General features: G+C 35.1%; 1 protein-coding gene and 1 long non-coding RNA gene across 3 annotated transcripts; one reads left to right on the forward strand and one right to left on the reverse strand.

Annotated features, from left to right (window-relative positions):
- Positions 1-10,689: 10,689 nt before the first annotated feature.
- Positions 10,690-15,144, forward strand: LOC110874979. Its single transcript, XR_002556403.2, has 3 exons — positions 10,690-10,928; positions 13,138-13,242; positions 13,320-15,144. It is a non-coding gene; the product is annotated as an uncharacterized LOC110874979 (long non-coding RNA).
- LOC110879686 (cyclic dof factor 1) lies at positions 15,070-22,999 on the reverse strand. 2 transcript variants are annotated; one of them, XM_022128198.2, is made up of 6 exons: positions 22,542-22,999; positions 22,072-22,173; positions 21,887-21,951; positions 21,703-21,784; positions 16,867-17,043; positions 15,070-16,208 (listed from the first exon to the last, which is right to left on the reverse strand). In XM_022128198.2, the coding sequence occupies exons 2-6, from the start codon at positions 22,138-22,140 to the stop codon at positions 15,234-15,236; spliced, it is 1,368 nt and encodes a 455-aa protein (XP_021983890.1). In that variant the 5' UTR covers positions 22,141-22,173; positions 22,542-22,999; the 3' UTR covers positions 15,070-15,233. The 2 variants fall into 2 exon arrangements, with proteins under 2 accessions (XP_021983890.1, XP_035833784.1); XM_035977891.1 differs by having other exon boundaries at positions 22,072-22,169; positions 22,542-22,998.
- Between the last annotated feature and the right edge of the window lie 4,192 nt (positions 23,000-27,191).

The following is a 27,191-nucleotide window of genomic DNA, read 5'->3' on the forward strand; positions in this document are numbered from 1 at the left end:
TGACAACCGCCCAGGGGCCGCCCTCTACAGGCCCCAAAATATTTTTTAAAATATATATGTACTTAATTTTTTATATATATCTTTTAGTATTTGTCTATAATATATATATTTTTTAAATGTATATTGAGGACATATTTTTTCTACTCGTCATGGGCCTTTTGATTTTCGTGGATTCTCCAGGATGACCCTGCTTAAGTAGAAAAGCTTTATTAGTATGTAGAAACAAGGTGGGAGTTGGCTATAAAGTCCATTTTTCCTACAAAGTGTAAAATGTCATAAAACACCATGATATCAACCATAAAACACACTCAAAACCCACAAATAACATAGTGAAGATTACTAAAACACCATATTTGTAGGTTTTGTGTTGTGTTTTGGATAATAAGGCTTTGATTATCGAATGACTAACATTAGTGTGTTTTATGTTGTTTATCATGTTGTGTTTTATATTCATAGTTGTACGATGGTGTATTTGAAGTTTTTAAGGACTGCTAGGGTTTAGATATTGTGTTTTAGTGATATTCACTATGTTACTTGTGGTTTTGAGTGTGTTTTATGGCTAAAATTGTGGTGTTTTATGACTTTGTACACTTTGTAGAAAAAATTGACTTTGTACAAACATATAAAAAATAATAAGTTAATTAATATCCATCCTAATCATCTAAGAAGTTTCACATTTTTATTCGATTATCACGACTGTTTATGATTTCTTATACAAGTAGAAAACCTACCAATTGTACACTTTCAAACCGTTGATTTGATCTTAAACGTGGTACCTAAGTCATTAGGAAAAGTAATCCAAGCTAATTCTAATTTCTAAGTAGTTTAGGATTAAAGGTTTGAACTTGCACTTTCAAGTCACAAGAGAAAGGAGCTGGTTAATGAGAAAATAGGGGGGACTAACTGCTTTCAAGAAATTTGTAGGAAATGAAAGCCTTTATAAAGTGTAATTTTCCTTTCTTCTTTTCAATCATTATTTAATAATAAATGGTTTGAATAAAGTTTTGTATTTTATCTTTATAAAAGTTTACAAATATTTTATTTAAAAGGAAGCTTACTGTTTTGTCTTTATAAAAGTTTACAAATATTTAATATTAATAAAACATGTTGTTAGGCTGAACGGTATGGTGACGGAGGGGGGCTGAAGACGGGGCGGGGCGGGATGGGGTGACGGACGTCGCCGAGAAGAAACGGAGGGGGGCCCACCGGTTTTCTCCGTCGCAAACAGCTGAATTCGGACGGGGAGGACGGGACGGAGGGGGGCGGCGTGGTGTGACGACGGGGACGTGGCGTCGCCGAGGGAGGACGGAACGGAGGACGCTGCCATACCGTGCAGCCTTAAAGGGATAATTACACTTAAAAGGAAGTTTACTGTTTTGTCATTATAAAAGTTTACAAATATTTAATATTAATGAAACATGTTGTTAAAGGGATAATTCATAATTGCACACAATAAAACATATTTTCATGATTTTACCGATAAAGACTGTAACTTGTAAATTATTTTTCTAAGTATAATTCTATAAACAGTTTTATTTGATTAGAAAAAGTGCGAGGAATTTATTATTTTCACTGAGAACATATTCCTAGGATCCTGAGAGAGAAGAACAAGTCAAAAATAAGGTTGGTACCGGCCACACTACCACCTTGAAACTACCAAGCAAAAACAGGGGCAAAGCGGTAATTAACATAGTGTATAGTTGTTAGCTAAACTAAACGTGTCTGTTGGTTCAGTTCTGTTTGATCATGAAGGAAAACAATATAAATCATACCTGTCACAGCAGATAGTGCAGAGGAGAATCCAGTAATGGAGTTCGACATGCCTGTCATCTTTATTCGGTTCCTCCTTAGGGTGCTGACTGATGATGGTGACTTAGAAAACCGAAAAGGGTATCGGTTAGGAGAGAGGTTTCGTGATGATGTTATGGCTTATGGGGTGTGAATTGTGAAACTGAGTAACCCCTAAACCTCCACCTTATTCTCCTTATATAAGCACCCAGGAGGAAACCTAATTAGTTACTAAGGGTAATATGGTCCATCAACAATTACCAACTAATTAAATAATAGGTTCTAATATATTTTGATCTCTATAATGTAAATGATTAAGATGGCTATAGATTAAATATTAAGCATAATAATATTTAATCTTACATTCTCCCACTTAGCCGAGTAATCATTTACTATGAGTATTAGATAAGCCTGATCAGGAGTTAACACTCATTTTAGCCTTAAACAAGTACTATAGCAGAAAAATACAGCCGTTGAATCATTATGCGACTCAGGACCCCCATTAATCATACTATAGCCTTAATTTAAAACCTAATCATCATGATCAAAATACGCGTAAGCCCTTTGTTTGATTTGTAACTTTTATTTGTCTATATGCCATTATGTCGACTTGACATATTCTTAGAGACGTACAAAATCAAACTGATGAGGAAAATTAACTAATACTTAGACATTCATAGTACGATATGCAATTTCGCATGGCCATTAATTAATACCCGTCTATGAGCTCTCTTAATAAGACTTATGGGTAATAGCCCTTCAGTTATAGGATCCTTAAGCATATCATGAATGCATTCGATACAAACTTAGTTTCCTCAATTCGTTCATAGACGAATAATTAATTGCGTATCGAAACTTAATGCAGCACCTCTTGAACTGTTACTGTTCAAGGAGTTATGGTAGCTGACTTTATCACACTAATTCTTCAAAACATTATATGGAGTTAATAAACTTATGAGTCCACTGATTAAATTTCCAACAACATTTAGTGACCATGTTATGTCGTTATAACTTAGGTTGTTAATATCAGTGCATTATGACTCCTCCATGAAATAGGTTTTGTCTGCTGACATAAAGATATATCCGAAACTGCATTTTTATAATCTTTGAATATCTCAAAGTTAGAGTAATAAACCGGTTTTAATTCTCACTTCTTCTTTAAATTGTAGTCTCTCGTTTCTTTTAAAGATATTGTAATACTCCATTAGATGCTACACATTAATCTAGACATATCTAGTGTGTTGCAATATGAGTAATATCTAAACGAGTATAGACTTAAACTTACATAAGGCTTCTAATTAATGAAGCGTAAATAAATAATCTCATTTATCCTATTATCCTCTATAGGAGAGCAATATTGATTGTTACATATGTAAGGACCCATTTAATGTTAAACTTATGGAACGAAACTAATATCCCATTGGGTCTATCTCAGTATGTTATGATATCAATCACGTAAGAGATATCTCTGAGTTTTATTATATCAAAGTTTGTGTTAACAATGCTTTGACTTATGTAACATATGCTTGTCAAAGAATGTCATCTATATAGACAAGTTTATTTTAGTTGCTCCCACTCATCTTGAGGTAGGTACATTAATCCACTTGATTCTTGATGAAAATAATTACGTTAGCTTTTCATCACATTATGATGTTTGCATTAACCCATACATGGATATTATTGGCTTACAAATAAAGTGTTCTTTAACCTTCAGTTTGAAACTTTAGGTTGTTATCTAATGAACATGTAAATGTGTCAGCCATTTATTAGGGAAAATCGTTTTAATGTTCATCTAATGTAGCTTAAAACTATTATAAGCTACTAGAACAGTGATGATCCTCAAAGAAATCTTTTGTTAGATATGTAATAAAGATTCTTTAATAATTTATCTCTTCCTGAGTACAACCTTTGACAACCAATCATGCCTCTTTGTGTCTTAACGCTTATATTAGGATTTGATTTAGTTATGAACACTCTTAGGTAATTCAATCAAATCCCAAACGTTATACGAACACATAAAATCAGTTTTACTAGAAAACAGTTTTATTTCATTTAGAGGATGGATTGACACTAATGGCTTAATTTGAAGAGATAGGATCAGTAAACTTTTCCAAAATCCATTTCAACTTCAATTAGGGAGGTTATGTAATCATCAAAGTTAGTAGGCTTTTAAACCTAGATGACCTCCTGAGTTGATTATTGGGTTCATTAGAAGTTTCAGTTTCATGGATTAGCTCTTGGTTAGGTTGCTATCATTTTCATTCTAAGTTTGTAAGAGTTGGTGCAGTATAGTGTACAAGAGGTGTAATCGGAGTTAAATTCGGAGTGAATTTAATGACACTCTTCCCCCCGCCTCTTGTATTCCTTGCAAGTCATAATAAGGACTTTGACTGCTCCCACTAACCTTAGAAATCTTTAGGAACTCAGCATGCTTAGGGTCAATACTTAACGACCAACAAATTCTAATAAAGAAAACAAATTAATGACATTAGTCGTTGTAGTTTCTCTTGTTGAGGATTACGTTAGTTTAGGTAAGAAATCTAAGTGCGCCCACAATTAAGCAACAATGAAACTTTTGTAAGAGTAGCATTAGATTTAAGGAGATAAGGTTTGATTGAACAGTGTCGTGATGGAGCGATGTCTTGTACAAGAGGTGGAAATTTAAAATTTTCAATCCCCATCTCTTGCAACTATTGCAAGTCATTATTAAGACACTTAATGCTCCCACTGATCTTTAATATCTCTAGAATGCTACAAGAGAAGTTTCAATGAGCTACGTGACGTGGGAACCTATCACATATACGTTAGACTTTATTTGATTTCTTTAATGTCCAGATATCATAAGAAACTTTAAGGACATATTTAATAGAAATCTGATTAACTACATATATGAATAGAGTTCTTCTAAGACCGTAGGCCATATGCGACAAAATTTAGATACAAGTTGATAGTCTTTCAAATGATAAATGAATTATGTCTGAATATTCCATTTGGAATAAGTTCCACGAATGTCAATGAATGACTTATGATGGACCCATACTTATTCCTTAAGCCAAGTAATATTTAGGGCTGTAACGTCATGATTTAGAATCACTGAAAATGAGATTAGATGAAAAAATCATCCTCATTAACCATGTTATGATTTCTCATGAATTTTGGTTCTAATGGATGAAATTTATAAGTCTCATTTTCCTTTTGTCAAATTCTCATTAGCATGATGACAAAAGTTGTGAAAAAATAAGGTATCATCTAGTTTCATCTTAGTAATGTTTCTATCCAGATATTTAGAACAAATAAGAGGAGAGTTTAAGATAAGTGTGACTTTATGTTGACTATGCAAACCTCACAACCTTCATAACATTGCTTAATTATGATACTATATTCTGATTAATCTTCAGAATATATAAGGTATCGAAAAGCGTTGTTGGAAGAGTCTTCATTATAGTTCTTATAGTCTTGACATTTAATTTTGTCACTAACTCTCATGTTAGTTATTTGTCGAGTTCTGGTAAGGAAACGTATGGAACTAGAGTCAACTAATCATGTGTTAATTGGAATATTAAAATTATCAGACTTAAATATCATTAGTAAGTTACTATCTAATTAATTTATCCAACTGTTCTTTAGAATAATGGATAGTCTCGTTGCTTATGCCTAGTCTAATGACATAATGATGCAGTGAGATTTTCCCTTGAAGAACCTTAACGTTGGGATTAGCACTTGTAATTTGTCTATGGACTATAGAACAATCCTCTCTTAAGGTTTTAGTGGTTGTAAGGTGAATAACATCTTATTTTCCAGTTTCAAACATTTATTTCTATGTACATATGTTGCTTATCAACACACTCGTTATACTTTGGTACTTTTGAGTGTTATAGCTGATTTATAATGCATCAAATTGTACAAATGAAAACTTAGTATGTAATGTACTGGAAAATGTACTTATTTCCATGCGTAAGCCCTTAACTTTATGGGTCATGGTATTGTACATTATAATATATTCACATATACCACTTAACCATATAATTTATAATTAGTCAAATGAAGACATGCACCTTAGGAGTTCTTGTAATTATTCCACAATTATAGATTAGTCTTAGGAAAAAAATTAATCTGGAATAACTTTAGTGATAGCAATTATATTAGAGAGTTCGTGATTATCATAAGAGACATCATGTTCGATTTATCCTAATCATCATGCTCTACTTTTCTTCTGTAGTGCCTTATCAGAAGAGAGCAATAAGGATCATCGTGTCTTAAGAGATAATCAAGGATTTAATTTAAGAGCTAATTCTTATAGAAACTTTAAATAAAGCAAAACATTTTAGGCTTAGGAATTAGAGTGGATGAGATATAGATTTATAGAAGAAAATTATAGTGAGTAAAAATTATGGGTACTAAGAATAAGGCAGACAAAATGATCACAAAAATTAATTGAGGATCATTAATATAAGGATCATTATGTGAAGAGGTTGTGATATGTCTATTACTAACATCAAAATAATAGACTACTTAAAGTTCTACTTAAACGAAGACAAAACAGCTTTGGCCAGAAGTGTAATCATTTAAGCATATGTGCAAAGTGGTTGTAACAAATCAGCTTTGGCCAGAAATTGAGACAAACACTTTAGTTATGCACTTGTTGAGTATGCCATCTATGAATGAATTAAATCAGCTTTGGCCAGAAATTAAGACATTCATGCTTATGATGCACACACAACATAGCTTTTCGTAATACTTGGATGATAAGTAGATGCATCAAGTCAGCTTTGGCCAGAAATGATGCATCAGAAGCTCATTCAAGCAAAGCCATTTTGGTTTTGTAAAACATTATTTGATCCTCATTAATTAACTAAATAATTACAAAAACCAATCATTTAATAGCAAACCACCCGTTAGCGCGGATCGAGTCGCAACCACGATTTCGACTAATGACGTTATGGTTGCGAGTCGCAACTACTGTTTCGACTAGTCACGTTATGGTTGCGAGTCGCAACTACGGTTTCGACTACTCACGTTATGGTTGCGAGTCGCAACTACGGTTTCGACTACTCACGTTATGGTTGCGAGTCGCAACCTCATGGTTGCGAGTGATGACGTTATGGTTGCGAGTAGCAACCTCATGGTTGCGAGTCATGACGTTATGGTTGCGAGTAGCAACCTCATGGTCTCGACTAATGACGTTATGGTTGCGAGTAGCAACCTCATGGTTGCGAGTAGCAACCTCATGGTTGCGAGTAGCAACCTCATGGTTGCGAGTAGCAACCTCGTGGTCTCGAGTAGCAACCTTATGGTTGCGAGTAGCAACCTCATGTTCTCGAAACTTCCTGTTACAGCTGTTAATTGTGATGACATAACTGAAAATTCGAAATCTAAGGGATTATGGGATATTATTTCCTGTTTTAAAGTGATCTAATTTTATCAACATATTTCGAAAATAATAACTGTTTATCTAATAACAGTTTCGAATAAAAATTAAAAGATAAAATTAGATCAAACATGGAAAAAAAAAACACCCATTAATCCTCAATCATTCCAAAACATAACAGAATTTTCGAATTTTCACATGAACATGATGAACCCTAATCATAAAAAATAAAATTCTGGAACCCGAAACCTGAATTTTAATAGTTTTACTAAACAGATTTCGGCTAAAATTATAATCCAGTTAATTCGGTGAACAAAACAATTAATCTTTTCATCGAAATCATGATTTCGAGTCGATTCTTATGACTCGAAACCGGCTGTTAAGGTCATACGATTTTTAAAGAAAAATTCCGTTTTCCAAGTTTCAATCCCAGAATTATGGATACGAAAACAGAACTGACTAATCAACATATGCTCTGATACCACATGTTGGTTCAGTTCTGTTTGATCATGAAGGAAAACAATATAAATCATACCTGTCACAGCAGATAGTGCAGAGGAGAATCCAGTAATGGAGTTCGACATGCCTGTCATCTTTATTCGGTTCCTCCTTAGGGTGCTGACTGATGATGGTGACTTAGAAAACCGAAAAGGGTATCGGTTAGGAGAGAGGTTTCGTGATGATGTTATGGCTTATGGGGTGTGAATTGTGAAACTGAGTAACCCCTAAACCTCCACCTTATTCTCCTTATATAAGCACCCAGGAGGAAACCTAATTAGTTACTAAGGGTAATATGGTCCATCAACAATTACCAACTAATTAAATAATAGGTTCTAATATATTTTGATCTCTATAATGTAAATGATTAAGATGGCTATAGATTAAATATTAAGCATAATAATATTTAATCTTACAGTGTCTCCTTTCTCAGAAACACCAGTTTTATATATACATGTCATTAAAGGGTGTTTGGCCTAACGATACTAAAGTTAAGGTAGTGGTTAAGATTTTGCCTCTTTTAAGTGGTCAGGACTCAATCCCCTAGTAGACAAAAATGTGTAGTTTAATAATAGAATTATGGGAAGGGGTGGTCAATAGTGATAAAATTTCATCACTTATAATATCTAATTATGTTCCGCCATGTCAGCAACCATTTTTCCATCACTCACAACCTTTTTAGTGGGGGTGGTCATCACTCACCACCACACCCAACAATTTCCCCCCAACCAACAACTACCCTCACAAAACAAAAGAATAACGCGTGAAGAAAATAACGAAAATCGATTCCCGTGGTGCTATAACACGTTATAGCAAGAGGTGGGGGTGGGAATTTGCATTGTTCCACGCGTTGAACATTGTATCACGCGTTATATATTGGACCGCCCCCTTGTGGCCTTAGGGAATGTATGAATTGCCATTTTTAAAAATATATATACATAATACATATAAGGGTCAGGGATGGCCCGTTAATGTAATTGGGTCAGGCGATCGTTTAGGGCCTCCAAAAAATACGGTCTCCAAGTTTAAGAAAATATATATGTAATTATAAAACAAGAATATTACATTTACGGTGTTAATTATTAATAGTAATGGTAGTGTGGCCTGATTGTAAGAACAAATTTTGTTTACTGTGGAGGGTTGGGATCAAATCCCACCAACAACCCTTTTTAATCACCTCTTACATTTTTTTTTTTTTTTTACAAAGTGCTAAGGAGTACAGAACAAGTGAACAACTAACAAAACAAAACTCAGCCTAAAGAAATATACTCTCTCAAATCCTCTCAACTTTCTTTACAATATACCACAAAAGTTTCAATAAAATGTCTACGATTCCGTGGAGTGAAGAAGAGGATATCGAGTTGTACGATCATGGGTCTAAGCGCTTAGTCACTACACGCCGCGTAATTGCTCGAGTGGTCTGTTTTGGGGGAGAATTTTCCAACGCTTTTGCTTTTATAGGGGCGACACCTCCCGAACCATAGACACGCTTTCTTCTCGTTTAAGGACAATCTGTTTGGATAGTGAAAGATTTGAGACGATGCACAACGCAGTGGAAAATGCGGATGGAGACTTTGCGAAAGACTATATCATAAAAGTCGCCCTCATCAACTACAGGCATGATTACAATCGTTACTTCAAATACGTTTTGACGTGACAGATAATTAGATTTTTAATTTAATAATGTTTAATTTTTAGGTTTTATTTTAATTATGTAATATTTTTTTATCTTATTTCATGTGTTTTTTTCTGTGTAATGTTTTTAATTTTTAAATTATGTAACGTTTTATTATGTAACGTTGTTTGTTTACAACTATTGTTAATGTTTTTTAATTAAATAATTTTATATAATTTTAAATAAAAAATAATAACAAAAAATGTGAGTTACGTGTCAAACAATGTCACACTTTCACGTCATGTCTCACTCCTCCCATTTTTGCACCATGTCATTTTTCTTACGTGTGCTTATATGTCGTCCATATGTCGTGTAACTTCCAATTTTCATGCCTCTCCACACTAAGGGCATGTTTGGCTAAGTTTTTTGAAACAACTTATTATTGACTTATTGGCTTTTTGGAAAAGTGAGTATGGAGTGACTTATTGACTTATTGGTTTTTCCCCATCACATTCACCCTTATTGCCAAACATCATTTTGGAGCTTATAACTTTTTAAAAAACCAATAAGTTGTTTCAAAAAGCTTAGTCAAACATGCCCTAAATGGTCCAAATTTGGGTATTAGACCATGCGTAGTTGTTTGGGTGAATAATGCCCCACCCTAGGGCGTTTTGTGCCATGTGACAGTCCAGTCAGCAATGGGGTATTATTGGGCATTTTTACAAAAGGGGTGTAGTGGGGATTGTGGGGCATTATGTTTGTAATAAAATAAAATAAAATAAAAAAACATTTAAAAAAGAGTGAATTTTAAGGATTGTCCTTTATCTTTATACCTATTTTCAGGCGCTGTCTTTTATGTTCAAAATTGACGAGTTTTGTTCTTTATGTTTTCATATCATACACGTTTTGTCTTTTAGGCCTAACCCAATTAGTTTTTTCAGTTAAATTTGGTCATGTGCTTTGCACATGAGGGCATTTTTGTCAATTCAAAGGTTGCAGAAGCTTTGAGCTGTAACTCTGCAATTGAACTTACCTTTGAATTGACAAAAATGCCCTCATGTGCAAAGCACATGACCAAATTTAACTGAAAAAACTAACTGGCTTAGGCCTAAAGGACAAAACGTGTATGATATGAAAACATAAAGGACAAAACTCGTCAATTTTAAAAATAAAAGATAGCACCTGAAAATAGATATAAAGATAAAGGACAATCTTTGAAATTCACTCTTTAAAAAATCTTATTGGACAAAACAAATGAAGTTGAATGTGATTGGTCAAGTTATTCCCCCCATTTGGCGTGATTTAAAACACGCTGGTTTTTTTTTTTTTTTTTTTTTTTGCAAAATCACGCCTAGGGAGTGGGGCTGAAACAATATTAGACATTATTGAGGGAAAATTTTGAAAAAACACGCCTCACTACATATAACTACATATACACATGGTATGTGATGAGATGAGGTTCCTATGTCCGAAATGTACAACAATGCATGTTGAGTAGCATAGGAGAACAAGTCAAAAACAACGATTAGGGCACGAAACTACCACGCAAACAAGACGAATCAACCAGACACTTTGAAGCAGAGAAAATCAATGGATATCCGCTCAGCAACACCATTGTTGTGGTTGTCTCTCTCATGACTACTCCTACTCCACACTAAGGTAATTTACTTTTGCAAAAACACTTCAATTTTATTACATCGAAATTCATATCAGTCTTCGCTTTCATTTTCTTACGAGTTACGAATATTATAATCATTTTTTCTTCAAATCTGAAAGTCAAATCATAAGTTGTTAACTGAAGAAAGTCGGCTGATTTTGATGACCTAATCTAAATTGTTTGACCATAAACATGTGGATTTTTTTAACAGAAACATGTTCAAATTTTACTTACATTATGTTAATGGAGAATGCATCACTTCCTGCATTTTTTATTGGGTTGAAAATGAGTTATTTATTTTTATTTTATTTGCTTACTTATCTCAAGTTTCCCTGTACCATTTTTCATTTGCTTCAGGAGGTGTTTTATGTCTTTGCCTCTTTGGGGTTTGATTGAGTTATCTCTATCTGATCATACAAACTGATAGTCTTAATAAGTTCATTCATATCATGTTTTTGCTTCCAACTACAAAAGTTTGTTGTTAAAATCATCTGAGGGGTGCTAAACAGCTTGTGTTGTTCGTGGGTTCAACCCGACCCGAATCCGAAAATCGTATCATACATATGAACCCGAACACGACCCGAAGTTTCGTGGGTTGACCCAATCACGACCCGCTCAACCCGATTTTTTTATTTTTTTTTCTGAAACTAATATATTAAAATTTAGAGTAAACTTCCGTTTTGCTCCCTGTGGTTTGGTCACTTTAACGGTTCTGCCCCAAACCTTTAAAAATAGCCATTTTTCTCCAATAGTTTGCTATAGTTTTCCATTTTGCTCCCCGCCTCTAACTCCATCCAAACTGTCTGTTTTTTCATTTTGCTCCCTGCAGGGAGCAAACTATTGGAGGAAAACGGCTATTTTTAAAGGTTTGGGGCAAAACCGTTAAAGTGATCAAACCACAGGGAGCAAAACAGAAGTTTAGTCTAAAATTTACTTAAAAAACACAAATGTTTATAATACAATTATATTTAAAGGGTAAAGTTCTTGTACAAATAATCTTAACATACTAAACATACAAATTGAAGGAAAACTCAAAAAGACAAGGTGGCATTTTTGTAATTATCAATAACTATCAAAGTTACTCTACAAATATACCTAAAAAAACCTAACCACTCCCCCCACCCCCAAAAAAAACCTAAACCCCCCACCCCCCAAAAACCTAAAAAAACCTAACCCCCCCCTCCCCCCCCCCCCCACCCCCAAAAACCTAAAAAAAACTAACCCCCCCCCCCACCCCCCCCCCCCCCACCCAAGCTAAAATGCTAAAAACTAAACCCCCCAAAAAACCTAAAAAAATAAAAAAAACACACAAATTATTTTATTTTATTTTTTTAACATTTTTTATTAAAAAATCGCTACTTTTAGTAGCAGCCAAAAAAAAAAAATTTTTTTTTTTTTTTGCTAACGAAATGTAGCGATTTTTTAATAAAAAATGTTAAAAAAAAATTTGTGTTTTTTTAGGTATTTTTGGTTGTAACTTTGATAGTTGGTGGTAATTACAAAAATGCCACCTTGTCTTTTTGGGTTTTCCTTCAATTTGTATGTTTAGTATGTTAAGATTATTTGTATTTGATCTTTTGCCTATATTTAAATTATAAAATTTTATGTTAACGTTTATAATACAATTATATTTAAATTATAAAATTTTATGTTAACTTATCTTTTTAAGTTATAATTATGGCATACAATACACCCTCCATTTAGTTTATGACATAAAATATATTGTAAAAAATATAATACAATATAAATGTGTTAAACGGGTCAACCCGCCAACCGACCAGGTTGACCCGAACCCAATCCGTTAACCTAAACAGAATCCAATCAGTTAGGCTCCTATTTATATAGTAAAATAGGAGCCTAACTGATATGAGCTAACTATAACAGAAAATCTAACCACTAACTATCAAAATAACTGACTATGTGTATGCTCTAGTAGTCTGCATCGGTATAATGACGAAACTGTTCATTCTCTAAAGGCATATGTAATCATTTAACCATATAATTGCTCAGCTTAACATCGCAACACTCAAGTAAAGGTCTTCTTGTTTGCTTAGTTTTAGCATTATGAAGATTGCATAAGACATGGTGAATCCACATTTATAAATTTCCTTCTTATAATTCTTGTTGGTTGAATTAATGGAATCTTTTTAATCCTCAGTTTATACATTTTTTAACATGAATAACGTTGCGCAACTGTTGTCTCTCTTATAGGACTAATAGGCCCAAGACGGTTTCTTTGTAGTCAATAGTAGGGGAATTGTACTGAGATGTCTAGAGCTGATCTTATTCAGAAAAGCTCTTACTTTAGAGTTTCAGGTACAGTATCAACAAGTTAACAAATATCGTTTCTCAATCGTACATTATATCAAAAACACTCTTGTGATTTTATGAAGAAACGAGAGGGCGTGACATTAATCTTGGTGAATTGTCAGCATATGGCAATGTTTGCAAAGGACAAGATTCTGGAGGATGTAGCATGCAATGATTAGGTATCATCGTCGTATGTTCCTATTATGTTCTGTTATAATTCTAGATCGAAAACTGTATTTGGTTTTGTTCTACTTTCCAGCCATTCACAGTTTAAACTAGGGGTGAGTAGAAAACCAAAATAACCGAAAAAACCAAACCGAAACAAAAACCGACGGTTCGGTTTTCGGATAACCATTTTCAATAACCGAAAAAACCGAACCAATAAGTCTCAATAGTAGGCCTAGTCTATATAGTATATATTCTTATGTTTAAGTTTAAGTTGTTTAAGTGTTTAATCCATGCTAGGAGGAATTATTAATTTTTATTCTTGAATGTTAAGTATTTATAATAAAAACATTAACATGTTTGTTTATAATTATAATTGAAATGATTTATCTATTGCCTACCAGAAATAACAAAATTTAATATAAAAGTTAAATGATCTTCTAAGTATTATAAAAGAAAATGTCTTAATAAAAACTTTAAATAAACATAAAAATAGATTAGAAGGCTAGATTTATGTGAACACAATTAATTAAAAAGGTTGAATATAATAACTTAAATCTAAACATCTAAGAAAGATTCTTAAATTTTGGATTATACTATTGATTTTTAAATCTTACGTATTTTTGTTCCAAAAACCGAAAAACTGAACCGAATCGTTGCTAAAACCGAAAAAACCGAACCCGAACGGTTTTTAAAAACCAAAAACCGAACATTTCGGTTACGGTTTTACCATAAAACCGAACCGTGCACACCCTAGTTTAAATATATGTGCTATCTTTAGGGTTGAGTAAACTGTGGTAACTTTGGAATAATGTAACTCATTTTTCCTGCAAAAACACTTATCCAATATGTCCACTACTACTTCCCTTTACAACTTTACCTTTTCTTTATAAACACATTCACTTTAATGGACTACCTAAGAGAAGCACTAACCATTAGAAATCAATCACACAAGTGGGACTTTGACTTTTCTGTTATAGTGATTGACCATTGACCTTTTTGCACTTGTGTTAATCTGTGTCCACATAGGTTTGCAAAATTCCCAAGAAAATATTAATAAAAGATGCCATTTTTTCTCATATTTACTGCTTGATTCCCTCTCCAGAAGCAGCCATGAGCTTGCTTTTCCGATCGACGATATCCACATGATCAATAAACGTAATCGGATATTATGATTATTATCCGAGCTTGTGAGATAATGTTACAATTGAGTGGCCTATATCTACGCATTTAGTTCTCAACTTGACGAAAATTCCAAAGTGTAGTATACTTAACTTTCCTATAATTCGACAACAACGGACCCAATTATATGTGAGCTGTTGATTCGGTTATATGGATCATTTAAAACCGTCACATTAAATCTGGACCATTGTAGTTCCACCACTACTTTATATAAAGCAAGAAAGCAAAAAGGTAACAATGCCCATTACAAAAGATATAGATATATATATATATATATGGCATTTTGGGTCCACATAACAACTCATACTACACAGATAATGTGGCCACAATTTGTTCAGGACCTGAAAATATCTTCATCCTTTTCATGGCTGCTTCTCTTGATTTTGATGTGCCCACAAAGAATAACCAAGATTTACGCCTCTTGAGTCGATATAAAGATATCGTGATAGATACCCTAAATTAATGGTCCCATGACAGCCTTCGTGGTTAACGTTAATGGTAGCTACGACAACTGTTATTGCAGGAAAGTAATTGCAGAAAGTTTACAAAAATCTGGACATCTAAAACTATACAAAAGAAACACTATTAGTCCTGTAATTCGCTATTTCTTACATTGTATTTACAGTGCCTTTTTTAAGCTTATAGCTACTTTAGGCCCTTTCTTGAAAGCAAACTGATCTAGACAAAGCAGCAGGATTCGCCTGTAACACTGGGCACGGTTCGGTGGCTGTAGTTTTCTTCTTTTCATCGCCTTTTGATTGAAACGCCTTGAATAGATCACTTCTTCCGCTGTGTTCGTTCTTGATTCCAAGTGTTGCCCATATCGAACTCTTTGCAGCTTCATCTGGATCGTCTATTCTAAGCGTCTTCGGAATCAGGACCGTATTCCTCTGTTTCTTTGACTCTTCGTTTGACCCGTTTGGTGTTATTGGTTCGTCATCTGATGAACGTTTTCCCAAAATTGAACCGGATGGAGGTAACCAAGAAACAGTGTTCCAGTAAGGTGAAGGGTATACTGGAATCGGAGGGCAAATTGATGGAAATTGAATCGGTATAGGTGTGTTCCATGGGTTATAAGGCCATGACCCCCCTGGAATCCAGTGAACCGAATGGAATCCGTTGCTTTCTTGCGGTTTCTCAGCTACTGAATTGGAAGAGCAGTCGTTTCGGTTTTCTTTACCGCTTAAACTAGCTCCAAAATGGGGTGGATTTTGAACGAAAGAAAGCACTTTTGGTGAATTTCCGCCATCAGCAGCAAACTCAATATGTTTTGTTGTTGCTGATTCAAAAGCTTCTTGAGAAATAATGTAACGACAATGCGACGGTGGAGCCTTTTTCTTCCTGCGACCGGCTCCGACGGGCATGTTTCTCATAGTGCCTCCAGCAGTCCAGTATCTCTGACAGCTTTTGCAAAAATGGCGAGGCTGGTTAACGTTTGAATTGTTGAAGTAACAAAACTTTGTGTTCATGCTGTCACAACGTGGGCAGGGTAGAATCTTGTCTGGTTTTTTCAAACTTCCAGGTTGCAAATTCATGGTCTCACCATCAGTTGACTGAGGGTTTTCTGACATAACATCTTCATCTATTGAAGGAGTTTTGGGATTGTCATCCAATTCATCATTTTCCTGAAATTTTCAGAATAATAAATTAGTAAACTTTAACTAATATTTAATGATCTTTAAACATTCAGTTGAGTAAAAATTGAAAATTGATATCGACCCATTAAATCTTGAACAATTTGAGGAACTGGGTTGTGATCAGAACAGTAAATTAGTAAACTTTAAATAATATTTTATGATCTTTAAACATTCAGTTGAGTAAAAACTAAAAATAGATATCGAGCCATTAAATCTTGAAGAATTTGAGGAACTGGGTTGTGATCAGAAGAGTAAATTAGTAAACTTTAACTAATATTTTATCATCTTCACCCATCCAATTGAGTAAAAATTGAAAATTGAAATCGACCCATTAATTCTTGAACAATTCTAGGAAGTGGATTGTAATCAGAACAGTAAATTAGTAAACTTTAACTAATACTTAATGGTCTTTAAACATTCAGTTGAGTAAAAATTGAAAATTGAAATCGACCCATTAATTCTTGAACGATTTTAGGAAGTGAGTTGTAACCAGAACAGTAAATTAGTAAACTTTAACAAATATTTCATCAATTTTAATGTTATCCATCCAATTGAGTAAAAATTGAAAATTGACATCGACCCATTAATCCTTAAACAATATTATGAAGTGGGTTGTAATCAGATCTGGAAAAAAATTAAAACTTACATGTGGTGTAAAGAGTCTTTCTGATGATGAACAAGGTTTCTCTGCAAGATCTTCCGGCACGACGGCGATGGGCGGAAGAGTGGTGGTTTCCGGCATGCCAATCTTCTGGCCAAAGAGTATGATACCGGGATCCGTCATGGTTGGGTGGTGACAGGTGGCGGTTGTTGTCGGCGGCGGCTAAGAAAGGTAAAGATAGTATTTGATTGTAAAAATCTAAGTAGGAATAAACATATGATATAGGGGGGTGGGGGGAAAGGTGGATGCCACATAAGCAAAATGAAGGTTTGTGAGCCACAAGTTTGTTGTGGCCTTGATACGTTGGCAGAATGGATTCTTTTGGAAATGGGTGCACCCACAGACTAAATGGGCTGAAAAAGATTTGGCACAAACTTATTGGTTCTTACTCGGATAATATCGTACTTTATGGTTGCATCATCTTTATATACCTTTTTTCTTCTCCTCCTGCTTGCTCTTTTCATTTCTTTATACTTTTAAAGTGTAAATTACATTTTTAGTATAGTGAAGCTCGGGCTTGAACTTGTTTACGTTTGATATTCACTTGTTTTGAAGTTTTTGTTAGTCGATTTTGAGTAACTCGCAAATGGTTCATTTCGTTTACAGTTTACACCCAATGAGTTGATTGGTCAGGTATAATATATGACATGTTTAACATGATTACGTGTAACATATTCTAAAAAATGGACACAACACGACTTGCTTAACAAAACTAAACTAAATATAGGCAATTCAATAACATGAACAGAATGACATGTTTGACAAGGCTATTTGCATGAGTTGCTTAACATGGTTAGTTAATAATAAAATATAATTAGCATGATAATATGAAAACTATAAAAAATGTAATTTATAAATTCATTAGGACAACAATATGTAAGATTGTGTAAAAGATTATTATAAAATTGTTAAATAACAATTTGTAACACTCTTAAAATTATAAAACAACATTTTTATAAACGTGTTGTGTCGAACTGTTAAATTATTTAACACGATTAGTTACAAATGTCATGTGTGTCATAACTAGGTTAGTCGGGTTGAACCCATTTAACACTAAAGTTTAGATCGTAAACGAACTTTTCTGGTAAATATATAATTTGTTGAATATCACAATTATTAGCCTGTTTATTAAGAATATGTCGTGTCAAATTTTGAGATCTTGACGTCCCAAGAACAATTTTTTATCTTATTTTTTGTATCAAAATTTTTGTTTTTAGTGTTATTTGATGGTTATATCTATGATATTTTCAATTAATTTAATTGTTGAAATATATGCACAAACTTATACTCCATAAATAAATATAAAGAATAAAAAAGGTGATAACACGTCTACTTAATTTATAATAATAAAGAGAGCCATGTACGTGGCATGATAAGGTGACACTGTAAGCATCTTTCGGTATTTACGAGTCTCCTAATTCATTTTTTTAACATTAAGGTTGTGTTTATGATAGGATTATTGAATAAGTTAATCATCCGTAGTTTTCCTAATCACCTTTTTTCTAATTGTTTTTCAAGGTGGTCGGCTATGTAGGCTTACTTTATTATTTGGATCCAAAAAGTCCAATTTTTAAGCCCCACTTATTACTTACCCAAACATAAAAAGTTCTCTCTCTTTCATATCAAAGAGAAAAATGCCCGGATAGTCCATGTGGTTTCGCCTTTTTTCACCTATAGTCCCCAACTTTCTAAAACTACCTGAATAGTCCCCAAGTTTTCATTTTTTGTTCCCGGATAGTCCCTGGGTCTAACTTCAGTTACTTTTCTCTGTTAAAATGATGTGGAATGACAAAAATACCCTTTCCTTAAAAGGCCAAACCATAGGGACTATCCGGGCATCTTCTTCATTTTTATTTATAAAACCCCACCACCACAATTCATATTCAACCTCCACCCACCATCACTCTCCTCCACCCTCCACCATCACCGCCACAGTCACGGAGGATTTGCGGTGTACTACGACGACGGAACTGGCAGAGTTTCTGATCGGTCCACAGTTCAACCGGTTGCTCGATCAGTTATCGCAGATCGAGATAAACAACGGATTAGGTCCAACGAAACATTCACCGGCGTCGAAAGCAGCGGTCGAATCGATGCCGGTGATTCAGATCTCGGATGTACACGTCAGCACCGAATTACAGTGTGCCGTTTGCATAGAAGCGTTCGATATCGGAGATGACGCTCGTGAGATGCCGTGTAAGCACATCTATCATTCCGATTGCATTCTCCCGTGGCTAAATGTTCGAAACTCGTGTCCTGTTTGCCGTTACGAACTCTCAACAGATTCAACACATTTTTCAACAGACTCAACAGATTATTTAACAAATTCGAACAATCTAGAAGAAAACGAAGAATCATCATCGTCATTAACAATATGGAGGGTACCTGACGATGGATTTGCAGTAGGAAGGTTCGACGGGCGGAGAGAGATTCTGGTTGTGTACACGGAAATGGACGGTGTATCTGGTAACGGTTTAGGTTCGCGGAGGAGGATTGTGTGGCGATCTGGAAGAAATAGAGGAGGAGGTGGTAGAATTGGAGGAGTTTTTCGTAATATGTTCTCTTTTCTCCGGCGAAGAAGGTCGGATTCTGATTCGAATGGTGGATTGGTGAACAGAAGATCCGGTTCGGTGTTTAGTGGAATGAGAAGGTGAAGAAAGGGGAATTTGGATGAAAAAGGGTTTGTCCAGATGGTACAGTTGAAGAACACCTCTTGCAGAAATTGAAAATATAATTATTATTATTGAAATAGAGATTTGCCGGAGCCAGTTCCATCGTCGTAGTACACCGCAAATCCTCCGTGACTGTGGCGGTGATGGTGGAGGGTGGAGGAGAGTGATGGTGGGTGGAGGTTGAAGATGAAGTGTGGCGGTGATGGTGGAGGGTGGAGGAGAGTGATGCCCGGATAGTCTCTATGGTTTGGCCTTTTAAGGAAAGGGTATTTTTGTCATTTCACATCATTTTAACAGAGAAAAGTAACTGAAGTTAGACCCAGGGACTATCCGAGAATAAAAAATGAAAACTTAGGGACTATTCAGGTAGTTTTAGAAAGTTGAGGACTATAGGTGAAAAAAGGCGAAACCACAGGGACTATCCGAGCATTTTTTTCCATATCAAATTATCAATCTGTAGGATTTTACTTCATAAATTGATTTCAGATTTACAAGTAACGATGTTTTTTTTTTTTTTTTTTTTTTTTTTTTTGTGTGAATAAGAGTCCATCACATTATAGCCTAATGGTATTTTGGAAGTGGGATAAGGCTTAGGGGTCATTAGGTCCTGGGTTTGATTCTCACAAGAGATTTTTTAAGAAAAAAGAGTATCGTTAAAATGTGGGGAAATAGTTGGTGAAGTAGAGAATAAAGTGTTGTTAAGGAGTATATCTAGGGGACGCACCAATCTAGTTCTTTTGGAGTTATTACTTTAGGTCGAGTGAAGTGGGGCACGAAGAGGGTTTTTTTTTTTTTTTTTTTTTTTTTTGGCTATAGCGCCCACCACACCACGACGGGCGGCGCTATGGGGCTTTGAAATGTTGTTGGCGTGATGGATATAGCGGCGTTATGGATCTTCAAACTTCCCCCCACTTACACACATAAATATACATACATATGTATGTATAATTGAAGGGGTTATTAATTAATTAAATAATAATAAGGTAGGGGCTTTATGACTACGAGCTCTAGTGATATAACGCCCTATAAATCCCTGTGTGACGTGGCACGACACGTGTCGCATAACGCCCACAAAGGGGCTTTATGACTACACATGGCCTTATAAAAACTAGATTTTTACGTCGTGCGTTGCGGCGAAATCGAGTAAATGATAATGTAAAACAAATGTGATTTGAAAATAAAACATATTGTTTAGAAAGCCAAATCATTAGAACAGTTTACTTTATCATCGTACGATTTTATAATACCAAATAAATAATTTATTTTGAGTACAACTTCGTTTTTAACAAAACTTATAACGGAATGTCAGGGAAAAATTAAGCATAACTACGTACTTAAGTTTTTAGAAAAAAGTTATAAACGTAAATTATTAGAGAAGTATCAAATTAGTCGATAAATTAATATATGTTCTAAACAAAGAAAAGAGAATTATTAAAAAAAATAGGAAAGGAAATATATGGCTTTAAAAAGGTAAAAATATTAAAAATATTTTATTAAAAATAAATATAATAATAAACTATTATAAAATATTAACTAAAAAATAATAAAAAAGCTATATATTATTATAAAAATAAAGTTATTATTTATCGTCTTTTGTAACAACTAGGGTTAAGACCCGCCCGCGTTGCGGCGCGGGTACATCGTAAATATTGAATGGATTAGTCCAAACGTTATATGATGCATTAACCATATGAGAACACATATTTCGACGTAGCAAAATTTAGAACGAAAAATAAAAATGTTAAGCCAAAGACGCACGTTGTGATGTGTTAAGTCACAAAATTTAGAACCAAGCATAGAGCGCAAAATTTGCGGAAAATGAAAAACTATTTGTTTTTTACTTTTAACCCAAAACTTTTTATCTTTTACAATCTATCCTCAAAACTTTTTTTACTTTTAACTTTGGTTCTTTATAGTTTTTATTTTCCGCAAATTTTGCGCTCTATGCTTGGTTCTAGATTTTGTGACTTAAGACATCACAGCGTGGTGGTCGCTTCCAGCGGTGTGGCATTGATGTTATTTGACATAGTTTTAGACCCCCGCCGCAACGCGGGGGTGAGGCCTAACAAATTAAGGCACAATGTACACAAACAAATTATAAACGCTATCTAATAACATTTATAGTGGTGTACAAATGATTATCTAATACCTCTTCTGGAAACCATACGCCCGGTTGTGTATTGCCCTCAAGAACAGCAAGAGCAAATGTAGCTGTTGAATAACCAACTGATCTGAAAAGCATTCATGCAAAATACAATACGAGTCTTTTAATGAATTCTCAAAGAATAGGCCATTGATTCTTCTATATTAAGTCTAGGAAAAATATGACTTACATAGAGAGTCTTTTATGACTGAAAACGCCAATTGTTTGCCGTCTACCTGAACACTCTAAATCAACCTGTTCAAAAGTAGAAAGAATATATATACGGTTACCATAACTAAACTGAGGGCAGCTATGAAGGTCTTATTAGTGGAGATTATATTTTTGTATAAAGAAAAAGATTTTTGAACAAATTACTCTCATTGAGACATGCTCTGTAGCATATCCATCTATGACACGAACTACTGAATCAAATAGCCGAACCATCTCCTGTACTCTGCTTCTGTCTCGTAGGACTTCCTAAAAAATTACAATGAAGCATGTAAGATAAATTTGGGACTTATTCGTCTTCTTTCAAATTCAAACCCTACCAATAGCTTTGCTATATCTGCGGGTACTATTGTTGTTATAGCAAGTAACTAAGATCTACAATTTCCAATTGCAGATCTCGAGTAATTCATTCATAAACCACAAAGTTAATAATATTCAACATTCCACTCAAATTAGCAAATTATAACAACCCTAACTAAAATCATAGTTAACAGGAAAATGAAAAAATCAAACATCTATGACCGAAGATCTAGCTTCAAATTAACAGAAACACACCTCTACATACACAACAACAACAATTACAGAACAATAATAGTAGATCTGAGAGAAACACTTACAGAGCCAGTCACCACAGTAGAATGTTTGGTTTGCGGCCCAAAGAGTGTAGTTGTAATTGGTGGTCCAGCCCATGTTTCCTCCCACGATGTACCGTTTACCGGCGACTAATTCCGGCAACATCACCGCTAATGTGGCAAACAATGGCAGAGCCGCCGCCAAGAGAGACGATTGGTGGAAACCTAAGCTCCACCGTGAACCACCGCGGACCACCGCGGACCACCTACTGTTTTAAAACGGGAGAACATGTTAATGTAATAACTGTCGAATAATAGAGGGTATGAACGCAGTAGCAGAACTCTAGCAAGCTGAGGAAGAAGGCCGGCGTGTCTCCGCCACCACCTCCGCCACCGCCTCAATCTCTCTCTCTCCTCTGCACCGTAACCTCTTTCTCTGGCAGATTTTGTGAGAAGTTTTTGGTTTTGAGACAAAGAAATAATTTGGGGGATGTGTTGATTTTGTGGGAAAGAAAGAAACCAGGGTCACAACTCACACGCGTATAAGATGATGAAGAAGCACTTGTACACTCAAGTACAACATACATCTGCACAAGAAGTGTGTTTTTTTTTGAAGAACACCCAAAGCACATGTTACAAGTCATATAAGCCAGCCAAACGATGTTGCTTCTTTATATAGGTTGAAATATATATAATATATATATGTTTCAACTAACGAGTAGCGTGAACTTATATAAGAAGATTGGTAAGTCGAGAAGTAACACAAGTAAGATATTTTCTAAAGAGTAAATTACAAGTTTTGTCCTTTATGTTTGTACCAAATTTCAGGCGCTGTCCTTTGTCTTTAAAATTGACGACTTTTGTACTTATTGTTTCAAAATCTTGCACTGTATGTCCTTTAGTGCTAACTCAGTTAAATTTTAATGTTAGATTTTAGTCACACAAGGACTGTTTGGTCTTTTTACTTGTAAAGGGCCATATTTGTAATTTATAATTTACTCATTTTGAACTTTCTTCACAGACTATCATCTTCAACAACACAAAATCCTAAACAAAACCCTAAAACACTTTCTGCCGTCACCTTCATTTTCCTAAGGCCTACATTTTGATTTCTTCATTTCAAAACAATAAAAAAAACCTTAAACCCTCTATATGGTTTTCTATCTCCAGCTAAAAAACAACCGAAAATCAATCGCTGGCCACCGTAACTCCGTTTGTTTGACTCGCCGGTCAAATTGTATACAACCTGCACTTCTAAATTGGTATCAAGGTGATATTTTGGCATGAAGAGAGATTACAGGAAAGGGTACCGGCCGGCGTCCTCTTTTGCGTCTTTAATCCCTGCATCAATCGGTAAAGGGGTTTTGATTTGTAATTTCTGCGTCAATCGGTAGGTGGTGGGTAGAGGGGGCGCTGAACAGTGGGTAAGGGTTAGGGTTTTTCGGATGTTGCAGCGGTGGGAAATGGATGAGATCTTCACTCTCTCTCCCTCTATCTACAACTCTCTCTCTCTCTACACCTCCCTCTCTCTTTACCACCGCAACCACCATCCTCACCCACCCCTGGTGTTGTTGCAGATTAGGGTTATTCAAGATTTGCTCGATTTTTCAGTTTCAAGTGTGTTTTTATTTTGATTCTTGGTGTTTTTATTTTGATTTCGGTCTGTCATTTGCATCACCGACAATCTGGGTTTGATGCTAGTGGTTTGATTAAGGATGGGGGATTTGATGATTGGGCATATAGGTTTGATTGTGGTTGGTGTTAATGGAGGATTTTAATGGAGTTAATGGTTGATGAAGATGGATAGATCTGGATTCCTTGTTCTTGTTTGATGAAGATTATTCATGAACTTGAACTAGATGAAGATTGTTCATGAATTTGAAGATCTGGGTTCTTGTTTGATGAAGATTATTCATGAACTTGAACTAGATTTGATGTTTTATTTGATTTCTAAAAATCATTTATAAATTATATAAATTAGGATGTGAAAAGACAATGCTACCCTCATGTGCCTTGCACATGACCAGATTTAACCAAAAAAATTAACTGGGTTTGGCCTAAAGGACATAACGTGCAAGATTTGCAAACATTAAGGACAAAACTTATCAATTTTAAAAACAAAGGACAGCGCCTGCAATTTAGGACATACATAAAGGACAAAACTTGTAATTTACTCTTTTCTAAACTATAAAACCATTATTAATTTATTCTTCATGTTTGAATCAAGAAAGGATTATGTTGACTTTAAATGCCTGATTTTATCTAATCTTTCATCAAATAAACCAATCTATAAACTTTGGATTTTTTCTATATTTTTTAACAACCAAATTCATATATGATAATTTTAAAACTGAATGAACAGTGTAATATTATTATTAAATTCAAATTAAAATTAGAATTATTAGAAATATTTAAAATTAAAATTAAGAGATGAGCAAATGGTATCGGGTATAGGTACCGGTCTTAAATTTACCAAACCGGTGTATTTTCGGTACCGGTTCTGCACAGGTATTCACCGGTTCTTACCCTCAAATACGGGTGCCGTACCAATACCGTCCGGTACCGAACCGTACCATACTAGGTATATTCGGTACCGGTACACACTTATGGGGATTTCGGTAACGGTATTTTCGGTACCGGTTGGTACCGAGCTCACAAATCTTGTAGCAACGCAGCAATGCAAGTAATTGCACCGTTTAGATTACTTTTCATACACACAGTAAGTAAACTGTTTTTTCGTTTGAATGAGGTTTTATATACACAACAACTTATTTTGCTTTCTTTTTTGTTTTCTTCTGTAATGAATGAATTGTAGCATGTAAAATTAACTTGGATATTTAGAATATTGATGAGCAAATCGTATCAAATCCTGTAAACGAACCGGTATCGTATCAGTACCAAATCATTTTCGGTACCAATTTGATATCCACCTTTTGGCGTTTTCAGAATCGTTACTTTAGGTTTGACACCGGTCTAGCACCATACCTGTATTTATTGATTTTTACCTTCAAATACCATACCGTATTGTACCGAGCATTTTCGGTGCCGGTACCTAATTTCGATAATTTTCCAAATCGGTACTTTCGCTGCCCTTACCGGTACCGAGCTCATCCATATTTTAACGTGTTGGCACCGTAATAACTGAACTGAAAACAACCGAATTTCCACGTAGGACGTGTGGGTCCTATTATTATATATTAGGTTATTTAAAATCGTTTTTTTATGACAGAGTGACTATTCTTACCACATCATTTTATTTATGTTTTGATATTCGGTATCTGTTTGCCGTTGCTTACACGCCTTTTATAGTCATTGGGTCCCGCCGCAACGCGCGGTCGGAAAATAACTAGTTATATAAAACAAACCGAACCCTACTAGATAACCACTAGCCCGGACAAAAAACAATCACATGGTGAGGAGCAGATTTTTAAGCCAGTTGATCCAACCAAAGTTCAATATTCGGTTCCGACTAGAAAACCATAAAAAAAGAACGTTTACAATTGAATAAAAATACTATCTGACTTGGCATTGTTATTCCATATAGTGCTTCATTTCAAGCTCTCTAAAGAACCAACCAAGCCGTAAAAATAATAGCTTCACTAACCTCTTTCTTTCCACTATTGAACCAACTCGAATCCAACCACGTACACATCCATATCAGAGTGTTACACACAGGAAACGAACCTCCATCCTTCGAGAGATAGCCACCCAAGATCTACTCGCTATCAAACACTCTCCCATAATATGCTATGTCGACTCCACACTCTCTTAACGAGTCCGACATAAACCCTTTATCCCTAATATATTGTCTAGTTAGTAAAATACGCCAAGCACGAATGTAACCTTTCCAGGAATGGACTTATTCCATCGCGTAGCTTTATTTCCATCCGGAAGCGTTAATTACAGGATCAATAACTTTTAACCATCTTAAGAGAAAAATCTTTTTCAAGCTCCAAATCTCAACCCCATCCTTCAAGTTGAGAAGACCATCAACCGTATATATAACCCCTTGTGGTCTGCAAGGGGTGTATAATTTAATTGTTCGCAGACGGTCCTTTCAGACCGTATGGGAAATCCCTTGCGGTCCGCAAGGGGTCCCTGCACAGCAGAATGCTGGCTGGCAGCTGCTGTTTGCCATTTTCTTGCCACCTTTCTTCAATATTGCCACCTTAGCTCCGGTTACCTCCTATGCCACTTGGCAACTTCATATGCTTCATTCCTCACTATAAATAGCCCATGAAACCTTCATTTTCTTCAAACAAAAACTCACAACACTTTAAATCAAAGTGTGGGACTAGTGGACTACTTCTCTTCTGCTTTCAAGAGCCTTCCTTGGGTGTTTTAAAAAGTTTTCTAAAGCAAGTAAGTTGTCCTCCTTTAGCTTTTTCCATAGAAGTCAGTTTCGTAGTTTAGTATCTGGACGTGTCGATTCATTTATTGTAATGGCCATTAAAGTGCGGGGTGTAGGCATACACAATTTTTTTTTTTGGAACGACGACTTTCTTGTATTAGGCTACAGCACTCCCAAAATTGGAGAGCCCCGTTGCCCCACTCCGGCCAGACTACGTTGTCTTAACCGGGCCCATGCTGGCTTCAGAGTTTGGCTTGGATGTTCCCCCGGGAAACCACATCGCCGGCTGCCACTTGACAGTCGTTGTGCCACCACAATAGCAGAACTATTTGGCGTAACACATG

This window comes from Helianthus annuus, chromosome 9 (genome assembly GCF_002127325.2).
Source record: "Helianthus annuus cultivar XRQ/B chromosome 9, HanXRQr2.0-SUNRISE, whole genome shotgun sequence".
Classification (NCBI taxonomy): Eukaryota; Viridiplantae; Streptophyta; class Magnoliopsida; order Asterales; family Asteraceae; genus Helianthus; species Helianthus annuus.

Coding starts and splice junctions, on each gene's coding strand:
- LOC110879686 (XM_035977891.1), bottom strand. CDS start 22,662: ATGTTGCCGGAATTAGTCGCCGGTAAACGGTACATCGTGGGAGGAAAC. Junction 22,170..22,541: donor CTACTGTGGTGACTGGCTCT/GTAAGTGTTTCT, acceptor TTTTTTAGGAAG/TCCTACGAGACAGAAGCAGA. Junction 16,209..16,866: donor AAAGACTCTTTACACCACAT/GTAAGTTTTAAT, acceptor TGAAAATTTCAG/GAAAATGATGAATTGGATGA.